At 50.3% G+C, this 12960-nt stretch overlaps 1 protein-coding gene across 1 annotated transcript; it reads left to right on the top strand.

Annotated features, from left to right (window-relative positions):
* Positions 1-5496: 5496 nt before the first annotated feature.
* On the top strand, positions 5497-12209 carry UCP2 (uncoupling protein 2). The gene is made up of 8 exons (XM_007448086.1): positions 5497-5607; positions 6418-6574; positions 8956-9171; positions 9329-9539; positions 10521-10715; positions 10797-10898; positions 11239-11419; positions 11768-12209. Exons 3-8 carry the CDS (start codon positions 9046-9048, stop codon positions 11880-11882), a joined length of 930 nt encoding a protein of 309 aa, XP_007448148.1. The 5' UTR covers positions 5497-5607; positions 6418-6574; positions 8956-9045; the 3' UTR covers positions 11883-12209.
* The last annotated feature ends 751 nt before the right edge of the window (positions 12210-12960 follow it).

Raw genomic sequence — 12960 nt, 5'->3', positions numbered from 1 at the left:
AACTTACTTCTAGAAATATATGTCTTTCTTTGAACTGTCAACACAACCATGTGTTCAATACTATGGCCTATTTATAGGATTAAAAATTTTAGACCAAGTTACCTGTGGCTCAGTCAGTGCTGTACTTGGAGTAAATGTAATAATGTTTAGTTTTCTAATTTGTCTTACATGAACTGGAAACTAAATATATGCTATGCTTATCTACATAAGGAAAACTAATACATACTGTGATGGTTAATTTTGTGTCAACTTGGCTGGGTCACAGTGCCCAGAAACTTGGCCAAACATTCTGGATGTTTCTGTGAAGGTGCTTTTTGGATGAGATTAACATTAAATCAGTGGACTTTGAGTAAAGCAGGTTACCCCCGCCCCCATACCTAAGTGGGCCTCATCCAATCAGTTGAAGGCTTGAACAGAACAGGCTGACCTGCCGCAAACAAGAAGGAATTCTACCAGAGGACTGCATTTGGACTTGAACTGCAACTCTTCCTTGGGTCTCTAAGTACATATGCAGGTCTATGCTATATATTTTGGGCTTGTCAATTCTCCATAATTGCACAAGCCAACTCCTTTAAAAAAAAATCTCTCTTTATGGGGACTTCCCTGGCGATCCAATGGTTAGGACTTGGTGCTTTCACTGCCATGGCCAGAGGTCAATCCCTGGTCGGAGAACTAACATCCTGAAAGCCATGCAGCATGACCCCCCCCACCCCAAAATCTCTCTTTACATATACACACATATCCTGTTGGCTCTGTTTCTCTGGAGAATCCCCTAATATACATATTAATATGAAAATAATTTCTAATCACTGTGATTCTTCCATTTATTCCCTCAATAATTGTTACTGAATTATTGTATATTCCTAGTGCTTTTCAATATATAATGTCTACAGTGTTTCAACTGAAAGTTGTAAGTATTTCATTTGATCAAGGCTCTTTAGTTTTCATTTGCTTTGTTTTACTAGCTATAGTTATTTTATTATCTATGTATTAGCACTCTAAGCCTACTGTAATGTTATGTACCTTAATAAAGGACTGAATCTTTGTAATGGTTGGCAGTGAATGAATTTGCTGCTATATTTCCTTTGAGAAGTAATGGAGGAAAAAATAGGATCTATTAACAATCATGGATTTTAGGGAAGGCACTGAAAAACCATGTGATCAAGTTGTTTCTTATATAAAAATGGAAATGTTAGCCATCTGATCACCAGCTGAAGGCCTATCCTGCTGTAAAGAAACTGGGGGAGGGCTTCCCTGGTGGTGCAGTGGTTGAGAGTCCGCCTGCCGATGCAGGGTACACGGGTTCGTGCCCCGGTCCGGGAAGATCCCACATGCCGTAGAGCAGCTGGGCCTGTGAGCCATGGCCGCTGAGCCTGCGCATCCGTAACCTGTGCTCTGCAACGGGAGACGCCACAACAGTGAGAGGCCCGCGTACCGCAAAAAAAAAAAAAGAAAGAAACTGGGGGAGAACTTGCATTTTCAGAGCTATGAGCAAAATGTGAACAACTGCTATGTTCATGCTCTGTTTTATGAACTGAGCTTTATTTCAATCATACATTAATTCACACAAAGAAGCATCTTTTAACTCTTAACAGTGTTTTCCCAATTTAATTGTTTTTATGTTTTGTTTTTGTTTGTTTGTTTGTTTTTTGTGGTACGCGGGTCTCTCACTAGTGTGGCCTCTCCTGTTGCGGAGCACAGGCTCCAGACACGCAGGCTCAGTGGCCATGGCTCACGGGCCCAGCCGCTCCGTGGCATGTGGGATCTTCCCGGACCGGGGCACGAACCCGTGTCCCCTGCATTGGCAGGCGGACTCTCAACCACTGCACCACCAGGGAAGCCCCCAATTTAATATTTAAAATGCAGGGTTTCTTACTTGACAACAAAGATTCATTAAAGAATTTAATCCAGTTTTGTTGTTGCAAATATTCAAAGTAATTCTACCTCGTTTTGAGTGGCCATTTCCCCCACTTTTTTTTTTTTTTTTTTTAATTATTAAGCATACCCAGAGCTGTCCTCACAAGCTTCCCTGGTGGCGCAGTGGTTGAGAATCTGCCTACCAATGCAGGGGACACAGGTTCGAGCCCTGGTCCGGGAAGAGCCACGTGCCGCGGAGCAACTAAGCCCATGCACCACAATTACTGAGCCTGCGCTCTAGAGCCCACGAGCCACAACTACTGAGCCTGTGTGCCACAACTACTGAGCCCATGTGCCACAACTACTGAGCCTGGCTCTAGAGCCCGCAAGCCACAACTACTGAAGTCCCCGTGCCTAGAGCTTGTGCTCCGCAACAAGAGAAGCCACCGAATGAGAAGCCCAGGAACTGCAATGAAGAGTAGCCCCCATTCGCTGCAAGTAGAGAAAGCCAGTGCACAGCAACGAAGACCCAACGCAGCCAAAAATAAAATAAAATAAATAAATTTACAAAAAAAAAATCAGTGTTTTTCTTGTATCTTTTTCATTTTCAGTGTTTCAAACGTTTTTAAAATTTTAAAGTTCCAAAACTATAATTACAGATATATATATATATTTTCTTTTTTCAGTGAACTAGATGTGAAACAGGTTTGTAAAATGCACTTATCTGTACCCATTGTGGACAAAGAATGTCTGCCTGCCGTGTCAGTAAACAAAGGATGTTGAGACTATCAGTCCATCAGCCACTGCAGCCACCCACAATGGTGGGTGATTCATGGGGATTCATGATGGAGTAAAACAGGATATAATTTTATTTAGCCCAGACCCTTGCATCTTCCCATACATAGAAGAGTGCTAAATTCATTAACTTGAGATATCTGGGTTTTCTTTAATTAGCAGTAATCTTTTGATGTTCAGCTACCTGGTGTTTTTGCAGAAACTCCTATATACCCTGGCTCCTCCCCTACCTCTTCAGAACAGTCCTTAGGTATGAGAGGCTGTATCCTGGGCTTAAGGCCTCAGTAATGCCCCAAATAAAATATAATTCTCAACTTTTAGCCTGTGCGTTTTTTTCAGTTGACACCAAACATTCTTCACTTTCTCCATAAGACATCTTATGATTTGGATGATCTGTACCTCTAAAAATCCAGAGGTACAGTGTCTGTAGCATCACCCTGATCTGCCTGGCTCTATCCTAAGGAAAAGAGAATTTAACAGGACTTCTTAAGAAATCCATGTTGAATCCTGGTGATATCTACTTCTCTTTTTAGTATCCAGACATCATCCTTTTAACAGTCCCTTGAATTTTGCTAGGGATGAACAAACATCTCACAGGTATATAGTCTTTGAAATCCAGATTCTTCCCTGTTTTGGCAATCAGGGCAACACATTTATTTCCAAGCCTTTGTTTTACTCTATTTTTCATGTCTCCTCAAAGATCACCGACCAGTTCAGTAGTCTCACCACAAACTTGCTGAGTATCCTGGGAATCCGTTCATCACAGCCAAAGACAGAAGCTTACATGCAAAAGCTAGGCCAGCATTGGATGGGAGACTCCACAGTGCCAGAAATAAATTTGTAGCTGGATTTCTCAGTTTCCACTTTGTTTCTGCCAGGATCATATGCTCAGTGTGTTTTTTCTTTCCTGCTATAATTATCCAGTCCCATTCCAGCTATAGTCTCCTGGCTGACAATTCCTTATGCTTGTGGACAAAAAATACACACACTGAGCTGATTAACCAGGGCTTAAGTCATGGCGCACCATTCCTAACCGTGTGACATTAGGCAGATGATTTAACCTCTTTGGCATGCATCTGTAGATCAGAAGTTAATACCAGCCTCACAGGGTTATGTAAAGTATCCACACCGAACCTGACCACTGAACATAGTAACTGCACTCACTAAATGTTCATCTTCCCAGATCCTCCCATTACACTTCCCAAGGGCACTTTCAACAGCAGCCCAAACAGCATGCATTGAGCCTCTACTATATGTCAACTGAAGAAAAACACACGACCTAAAAGTAGCGAGTTAAGTTTTATTTGGGGATCTTACTGAGGACAATAGCCCAGGAGACGGCCTCTCAGATAGCTTTGAGGAACTGCCCGGAAGAGGTAAGAGAGAAGCCAGGATAAATAGGAGTTTTTTGCTGGAAAAAAAATGTAGTTGAACATCAAAAGATTACTGTCAATCACAAAGAACAGACCTTTTAAATTAATGATTTTAGTGCTTTTCTGTATATGGGAAGATGCAAGAATCTGGGTTCATTTAAATTATTCCTTAGGTATGCATCTTAACTATCTAGGGCCAATAGAATCCAAAGCACAGAATACTTCCTGTTTTTCTCCACCCTGAATTCCTTTCAGGGCTCACCGTGGGTGGAAGGCTGCCGTGACTAATGGCCAGATCCTTACAGAACTGGAATGGTGGGCAACATTCTTTGTTTACCAGAATGGCAGGCAACGGTCCCTGTCCACATCTAAAGCGGGTCTTAGAGGGTTGTGATACTAAAAATATAGAAAATAGCTTCCTGCTCTAGAAGAGCTTACAATGTAGTCAACGATATGGCTTCCACGACCTCCACGAATTCTTACAACAGTCCCAGACAGCCGACAAGACTGAAAAGAGGTAGAGGGAGTCAGAAGGTACACAAAAGTAGGGACACAGAGTCCAAGGGCGAACATAGACTATCTGCTTCTACAGTCCACGTGCACGTGTTTGTCCGGCCACAGGACACAATTACCGGTTGTTTACGTGTCTGTCACCCCCAGAAGACCACCAACAACCTGAGGGCGACCCAGTCCCGGTTCACCTACCATCCCTTTCTCATGCCGGGGCCTAGACACGCAGCAGGTCCACGCCCTCTTCGGCCTTCTCACTCGAGGGGCTCCTGACCATTGGCTCTTCTGTAAGTGGGGGCGGGAGCGTCACGCTCCGTGACCCCTCCCCGTCCTGAAGTCCCCGAGGAGCCCAGGACAGGACCCGGAAGCAGCGGGAAACCCAGCCGCACCCAACGGCTGTTGGCGGTGATCGGCCACCTGCTGCTGCAGCCCAGATTGGCTCCTTCCTCTGGCCCCACGGCTCCCTTAACCAATCGCCAGGGAGGCCGGTAGGGAGGCCCCGCCCCGCGGGGTTCCGCGCTGGCACCTGGGGAGAGCGGGCGGTCTGCGGAATCACGGGCGGCTGAGTTGGGACCAGCGGACTGCGTGCCTGAAAGGAGAGAGTGCTCTTCTACCCGAGCCTCTGGGCGCTGTTAAAAAGAGCCCTGGCTAGGGGCCAGAGGCGTGCACGACCCTGGGCAGCCTCTGCTTCTTTCCGGGAGTCATTCTTGCCATCTTCACGATGAAGTTGGCGGGGCGAGGGGTAATCCTATGGGGGAACGAAGGGGCAGACGCTGGGATCGGCTCCCGAAAATGGAAGTGGAGGAAGGCGCGGAGAAAACCCTGGGCGTGGCGATCTCTGCGGAAATGCTGCAACTAAATGGCCGCCTCCCCGACCTAGGAGACCGCAGGTCCTGACCCCGCCCAGCAGGCCCCGCCCCATAGATCGAAGTCGCGCCGCACCCTCTGCCCACCTCTCTGCAAGCCCGGCCGGCCGCGCCTTGGGGTCGAGTACAGTCTGCTCTCTGTGGATACGCGCTCCGCCCGCCGACTGACATATCTGCCAGTACTTGATTGTTCTCCCTGCGGCCCGGTGAGCCCGGCCCCGGCCCGCCCCAGCCTTGCGCCCGCTATATCTGCCCTACTCCCGCTACCCCGGCGGAAGGGACCCGCGCGCCACCTTTAATTTCACTCCTCACCTCCCACCCTATTTTGTATTTTACCTTTTGTTGTTTTTCTTTATCTCTCTTCTTTCACTCTTTTCATGTCTTGCTTTTGCTCTTTACCTCTCGCGTTCAAATGGCTGTAATATAAGCCTTCACCCTTCCACTTCCTCTCCTCGGCCGGGGTGGGGGACCTTCAGCGAAGACCAGAATGACCTCTGCCACTCCAGGCGGCCCCAGGCCATTCCTGGGGCTCTTTCTGCTGGCAGGAGGCTTTGAGCTGCTTGATGCAGCCTCAGCAGGGCTCGCTCCAGTCCCTCTAACCTCCTCGCAGCCCCGCTCTGGTTCCTAGTTGACTCAGCGAGTCTCTGACCCATCATGACTCCCCACCCCCCCACCCCACCGCCCCACTCCCACTCACCAGAGTCTGCTGTGTTGCGGGACGCTTCTCCAGAATACTGAGTTCCACTAAAGGAGAAATCTGCAACAGAGCAATGTGTGATTCTAAGAGAGCAGACGGGGGAGGGAGGACTCCTGGGTTCATCCTCTCCTCCAGTGTGTGCACTTAATTAGTCCCCAGCTGCCCTGTGGGAAATGGACCCTGTTCCCTACCCTCACACCCCCTGATAAGGATTGAGTGGGCTTATGTGCCTTGGACAGATGGCCCTTTCCTTGCTGGGGGGTGGTCCTTTAAGGTCCATTTCCCTTTCTAAACTCTCCTTCTTTGCCCTCACCTGCAGGACACATAGTATGACCATTAGGTGTTTCATCTCCCAGCCATTTTCTATGGAAAACCAAAGGGATCAGGCCATGATAGCCACTGGCAGCTTTGAAGAATGGGATGCCTTTAGAGAAGCTTGATCTCGAAGGCCTCAGCGTGAGATCTAACAGAGCCAGGTAAGAGTCCATTCTAAGGGAGGGGTCTTCTACTGCCTCAGCCCTGTGGTCTGGGGGCAGGTTTAGCAGGACATTAACACAAATAACTAGCACCACCATCCCAGTAAAGTCACTCTTAGCGTTCACAAAGCACTTAAGGGCCAGAGCCTTTAAGCTGACCTGACAATCCAAGAGTGATAATCCCCATTTTACAAAGGAGGATATTGAGGCCCAGGTGGGACAGTGATTAGCCCCAGGTCACCCTAGGAGTCAGCAGCAGAGTTAGGACAGGACCCTTTTGTTCTAACTACATATTGTTGACTCAAACTTTTGACTATCCTTAAGATTGCAATTAGTAATCAGGTGAAACTGGTTATTTGCTGGGGATTGTAATATATTATTAACTCTTTCTCGTTAGGCCTGAGTTTAATCTTCTTAGTATGGTCTTTAGCACAGAGACCTTTGCCTTCATACCCATGCCTCTGAAGGACCTGACTTACGGCAAACCCAAGGCAACATTCAAAATGGCAACTTAGCCTTTGCACTTGTCTCTGAGGTGGGCAAGGGCTGGGCCTTATTCTTCTCTGGCCCTCACAACACGTTGCAACCCAGATCAAGGTCAGGACATGATTGACTCATGTCATCATGTCTCTGATGCCCAGAGAAGGGAATTCCGTTTGCCTGAACCTTCTCAGAACTGTCACATTGTCATGAGAGAACTTCGGTGTTGGACCTCCTCGTGAAAGGCCTGGGGCTGAGAAAACAGCAGGAAAGAAATGAGCGGGGCACAGTGCAAAGCAAATAGCATAAGCTTTAGAGCCTGCAGACAGGATGCTTACTAAGTTCCGTTCTGAAACATGGAAGTAAGGGCAGCCACCTCACAGGGCTGCCCTGACAAGTAAGTGAGCTAGTAGAATGTGCCAGGCAGAGCGGGGAGGAAAGGTGTGGAGCACTTCCTGGGGAACGAGGATGTCAGGGCAGGGACGCTGGGGTTTCTGGAACACCTTCATCAACCCCTTCTGCTGCTTGAGTGCCAGTCTTCACTGAGCCTCATGTGGGCCAGGCTCCAGGGAAGCATGAATAAGGCCAGGAACTGACTGGTGAGTCGCCTTTAGACTTCCCTGTTGGCCCAGCCACCTGGGATGAGAAGCCCAGGAGGAAGAAGCCTGGTGAGCGTCTTGTTTCCATGGGTCTGTGTGTTCACAACTGACTGCCACCATGTCATTCCTCTGCTGGCCAGCGCTTTCCTCCCAGCCCCAGCAATGGGGGCAGCCCATTAGGTGAGGCTCAGAGCAGCCACTCCTATGTAGTGAAAGAAAGAAACTCAGGGGAGAGAAGCAGGTCACCCTCCTCCACTGGGGTGCTGGACTCACTTCCTCCCAAGGCAGGGGAGGAAAGTGTTGTTGCAATTCTGAGAACAGAATGGAGGTTTTGGTTTCCTTTGTCACTATAGCTCTGACCTGCACTTCTACATCCCCACCTCTCATGAAGATGTGGATCCCTCTGTGTTATAGGAGGAGAGGAAATGGCCAGAGAGGGAATAGTTTTCCCACCCCCCGGGGTGGGGGTGGGTAGAGCACCTTATGCACTTACTCTCAGCCCTGAGAATTGCTCAGTATCCTTCAAGGCCCAGCTAAATGCTACCTTTTCTAAGTCTTTTCTGATTACCCACCCTTTCTTCTCTCCCAGTGGAGTTGGATGTTCCCTCCTTTGCACTTTGAGACTATGTTCTGCAAGCCCCAAATGCAGCTTGAATCACCTGTCCATCCCATGCCAGACAATAAGCCCCCCTCTAGGGTAGATACTGTCTCCTGCACCTCAGTGAGCCAGTGCCCAGCAAAGCAGACTCCTTGAAAGAGTGCCTCTAGAGAGCCCAAGCTGTGTGCAGGCTGGTGGGGAAGAGAATTAGACTGAATTGAAGGAGCTGAATAGGTCTTGTTCACTCCTTTTTTTTCTAGACTTAGTTTAAGACCCATAGGAACCTCTCCTGCTTAAGACATCCAGGGCATAAGCCTGTGGGTTTGTGCCTGTCAGGTCTTGGTCTAGCTGAAACCTTTTCCCCACTTCTGCCTGCCCTTTAAACAGATCTGCAGCATCAGGAATGTGGGCATCAGTGAAATTTCTGCACCCAGCACACACAGGGCTGGGCCAGTGCCTGTGAGGTAGCACTAGGATAGCTGTGATCCAGACACTCCCTGTGGTAAAAGGGAGGACTTCTCAGGAATGAATTGCTTCTCCAGCCCCTGTTTGAGTGCCTGTGGAGCTCACTCCTATTTGCCCTCCAGGGGCAGGTCTGGGTCCTTCTTAGGGTGGTGGTGCTATCAGGGAAAGTGGGGTGGGGTAGTGAGAAGAGGGGGTCTGGAGCTTCGGCTTCTGATGGACCTTCTCTCTCCTTGGCTTAGATTCCAGCAGAGTTCCTCTGTCTCGTCTTGCTGCTGATTGAAGGTGCCCCCTTCTTTTTCATCTCCTGGGAGGTAGCAGGAATTGGCATTATGGTTGGGTTCAAGGCCACAGATGTGCCCCCTACTGCCACTGTGAAGTTCCTGGGGGCTGGCACAGCTGCCTGCATTGCAGATCTCATCACCTTTCCCCTGGATACTGCTAAAGTCCGGCTACAGGTGAGGAGATGAAGCCTGGGGTTCTGATGGTGGCTAGTCTGCTCCCTCTCCAAGACACAGACTCCTCAAGGGCCAGTGGGGTTTTTCGGGGCTGTAAATTTTAGAGCATAGGGATGGAAGGAGATGGGGAGGGCAACCACCTGCCTTGGCCTTGCAGATCCAAGGAGAAAGGCAGGGGCCAGTGCAGGCTGCGGCCAGTGCCCAGTACCGCGGGGTGCTGGGCACCATCCTGACCATGGTGCGCACCGAGGGCCCCCGCAGCCTCTACAAAGGGCTGGTCGCCGGCCTGCAGCGCCAGATGAGCTTTGCCTCCATCCGCATCGGCCTCTACGACTCTGTCAAGCAGTTCTACACCAAGGGCTCTGAGCGTGAGTGTGGAGCTGGGCCATAGGCTTCTTGGCCTCTTCTCATTGATGGTTGATCCTCGTTCCTTTAGCTGCACAGTTCCTTTAGGCCCCAAGACCTCTAGGAGGAATTTCAGATCAGAGGAACTGAGAACTAGAAGGGTCCCTGATTCTTCTAATGATTCCTGAACACCTGGGCTGTGCCAGGCTCCAAGTAGGGCATCGTCTCATTTCAGTCCTCACAACCACCTCGGGAGCAGGTGGTATCCCCGTGTTACAGATGAAGAGGCTGAGGCTTGCGGGAGGGACTTGGCCAAGGGCACATAATGGGGAGCCAGAAAGAAAACACACTGTGGACTTGTGCCTCCAAGGCCAGCACTCTTCCATTTCACCTTCTCAGCATGCCATGCCCACCCTCCATTTTACACGTGAGGAAAATGAGAACCCAGATCAAAAGGTTGACTTTTCCCAAGATCACACGGCAGGGAGAAGTAGATCAGGGATGAGAACCCGAGTCCTGTGAATCCCAGTCCTTAAGAAAAGCCACTTCTCTCAGAGCCTTTCATATTTGTCAAATGGAAATGATACTTGGGAATTCCCTGGCAGTCCGGTGGTTAGGACTTTCACTGCCAGGGCCCAGGTTTGATCCCTGGTCAGGAACTAAGATCCCAGAAGCCACACAGCGCTTCCAAAAAAAAAAAAAAAGTTTCTGATTTCTCGGGGCTGCTGAGTCGGTAAAATGAAGTGAATGAAAATGCTTTATGAAAGAAAGCATTAAGTCTCATTTTGTCCTGCTCCTCGCTCTGTCCCAGTGCCCAGCACATAGTAGACACTCCCAGTGATATACTGTATGATGCAAAAAGTTCTTAGAGCAGAGCTAGTTTAGGTCTTATTACCGAAAGGTTACGGTGAAGACAGGAAATGACAGTGACGTGGTTTTGGTGAGGAGAGGTGCGAAATGAGTGTAAACCCAGCTGGCCACTGACCCCCATGGTTCTCCCACAGATGCCGGCATCGGGAGCCACCTCCTGGCAGGCAGCACCACAGGTGCCTTGGCTGTGGCCGTGGCCCAGCCAACGGATGTGGTAAAGGTCCGATTCCAAGCGCACGCCCAGGCTGGAGGTGGCCGGAGGTACCAAAGCACCATTGAGGCCTACAAGACCATTGCCCGAGAGGAAGGGTTTCGGGGACTCTGGAAAGGTGTGTACCAGGTGTTTTCCCTTCTCCATCCTCCTCTTCCCCTATTCCTTGGTCTCACATAGGCACCCTTTCTTTCTGCAGGGACCTCTCCCAATGTCGCTCGTAATGCTGTTGTCAATTGTGCTGAGCTGGTGACCTACGACCTCATCAAGGACACTCTCCTGAAGGCCAACCTAATGACAGGTGAGTTAGGGTACATGATGCTGGGTCTCACTTTCCCCCAAACCAGGAGCCAGTGTGGGTCTGCCTGGAGACCACATCTTCTCATCCCATTTCCCGTTTGCTTATGGAATGAGTTTCTCTTTCACTGAATTGAAGCCAACTGGGGTGAAGTTTCCACTCTGCACGTTGAGGCGCTGAGGCTAGATTGGCAAAGTGACTCTCAGAGACACTGGGAGATGTCCCAGCTGCAGTCTCTGTGTCTCTAAAACCACGAGACCGTAGCTACTTAAATCATCTCTTTCCTTCTGGAATTATGGGGTGAGGAGTCCTGACTGCTTCCCCTGCTCCTCCTTCTTGGCAGATGACCTCCCTTGCCACTTCACTTCCGCTTTCGGGGCAGGCTTCTGCACCACCATCATCGCCTCCCCTGTTGACGTGGTCAAGACGAGATACATGAACTCTGCCCTATGCCAGTACCGCAGTGCTGGCCACTGCGCCCTCACCATGCTCCAGAAGGAGGGTCCCCAAGCCTTCTACAAAGGGTGAGCCTCTGATCCACCCCACCCAATTCTAGGCCTCCTGGCCACCTGTACCTACCACACAGGTGGGAGAGAACCACCCAGAACTGAGTGGTTGCTGTGGCAACCACGTGTCAAACTATTTCTGATCCTGGTCCTGGCATTCTCGTGCTCTTAACTCCTTCCTCTCAGAGTTGCTATCATGCCTACTTTGTGGGTGTTAAAATGGAGACTCATAGGGGACTCTTGCTCACAGGCCACAGCTCCATTCCCTGGGCCCTCCCAGCTTCCTTTGGGACAGAGCGTCTGGGTTGGATTGGATGCCAGGGCCCAGCAGGGTGAAAGAGATGACGTGTGTTTTCTCCCCTCTAGGTTCATGCCCTCCTTTCTCCGATTGGGTTCCTGGAACGTGGTGATGTTCGTCACCTACGAGCAGCTAAAACGGGCCCTCGTGGCTGCCTGTGCTTCCCAGGATGCTCCCTTTTGAGCCTCCCCTGCTGATCACCTCTGGCTTTGGCTGCAGCCTGGACCTGCTTCCCTTTTCCTCCTCCCCTCATTCCCTTCCCTCTCTCCCCACCCCTTCCCTCTGCTCCCTTTCCCACCACCTCCGTTCCCTCTCCCCACATTTTCACCCCTCAGCTCCCCGTTGCCTCTCACAGTCCTGATGGAGTTGACCCCAACTGACACTGTGGGAAGCCTGGACAAGCCAGCATCTCAAGCCCTCAGTCCCTTGAGAAGTTCAGCCTGACTCTTCGTCCTGCCTCCTGCCCCTGAGCCCGACTAGCACGTCACCCATAAAACAAGCGCAACCTTGGCGTCTCCTCCCTCTCTGTTACCAGAGGTCTTGGTCTAATGGGCCCTTTTGGCACCTGGTAGGCAGGGGAGGAGCCACCTGACTTGGGAAGGGGGGTGTGACCCATCTTCCTTCAGCAACCTGGGTGGAGGTCATCCGGTCTGCTTCTCTTTCCAGACCAGGCCAGGGCTGAGGCGGCAAGTAAAGGAGCGGCCTGGAGTCAGCAGTGGCCTTGCTCTCTCGCCACACCACTTGAGCTTTCACTCACCAGTGTCTGGTACTCCAGTACCTGCCTTTCCAACCCCCCAAGCTGGCCCCGGGCCTGTTAATCTGCAAAATGAGTGTTCCTGTTTGCCCTGCTTCTCCTGTGCTGCTTGGAAGATTTAGAGGAACTTAGGAACCTTAGATGCTGTAGGCTTATTTTATTCCATTTTACAAATGGGAAATGCACCTTCCCCAAGTCCCAGGCTTAGTGAGGGCAAGTCAGGTTGCTTCCCATCCTCCACAGTCATACCCTTAGGAGGCGGTATAACTGCATTGGGTGGGACAGGCTGTAGAGTAGACACCCAGCCTCAGCCGGAGTCTTTCCAGTTAGAGTCTCACCCTCATCCCAGGCTAGAGATCCCAGGGAGGTGGTGACAAACCAGGGGTGTCAGCCTCCCTGTCCCTCTTCCTACCATCTGTCTCCAGTCAGGAAAGCAGGTGGGCAGGGCTACTTCTGTTTCAAGGGTTAGGGGACTCTGAGGTTCCAGAATCCCAAGGCATCTCGTGA

This window comes from Lipotes vexillifer, unplaced genomic scaffold (assembly GCF_000442215.2).
Source record: "Lipotes vexillifer unplaced genomic scaffold, Lipotes_vexillifer_v1.1 scaffold640, whole genome shotgun sequence".
Lineage (NCBI taxonomy): Eukaryota > Metazoa > Chordata > Mammalia > Artiodactyla > Lipotidae > Lipotes > Lipotes vexillifer.
This window is presented reverse-complemented; position numbering and strand designations above follow the sequence as displayed.

Excerpts from the sequence above, each read along its gene's own strand:
- UCP2 (XM_007448086.1), top strand. The coding sequence starts at position 9,046 with ATGGTTGGGTTCAAGGCCACAGATGTGCCCCCTACTGCCACTGTGAAG. Across the intron at positions 10,899-11,238 it reads GAAGGCCAACCTAATGACAG|ATGACCTCCCTTGCCACTTC; the intron begins GTGAGTTAGGGT and ends CCTTCTTGGCAG. Across the intron at positions 11,420-11,767 it reads CCCCAAGCCTTCTACAAAGG|GTTCATGCCCTCCTTTCTCC; the intron begins GTGAGCCTCTGA and ends TCTCCCCTCTAG.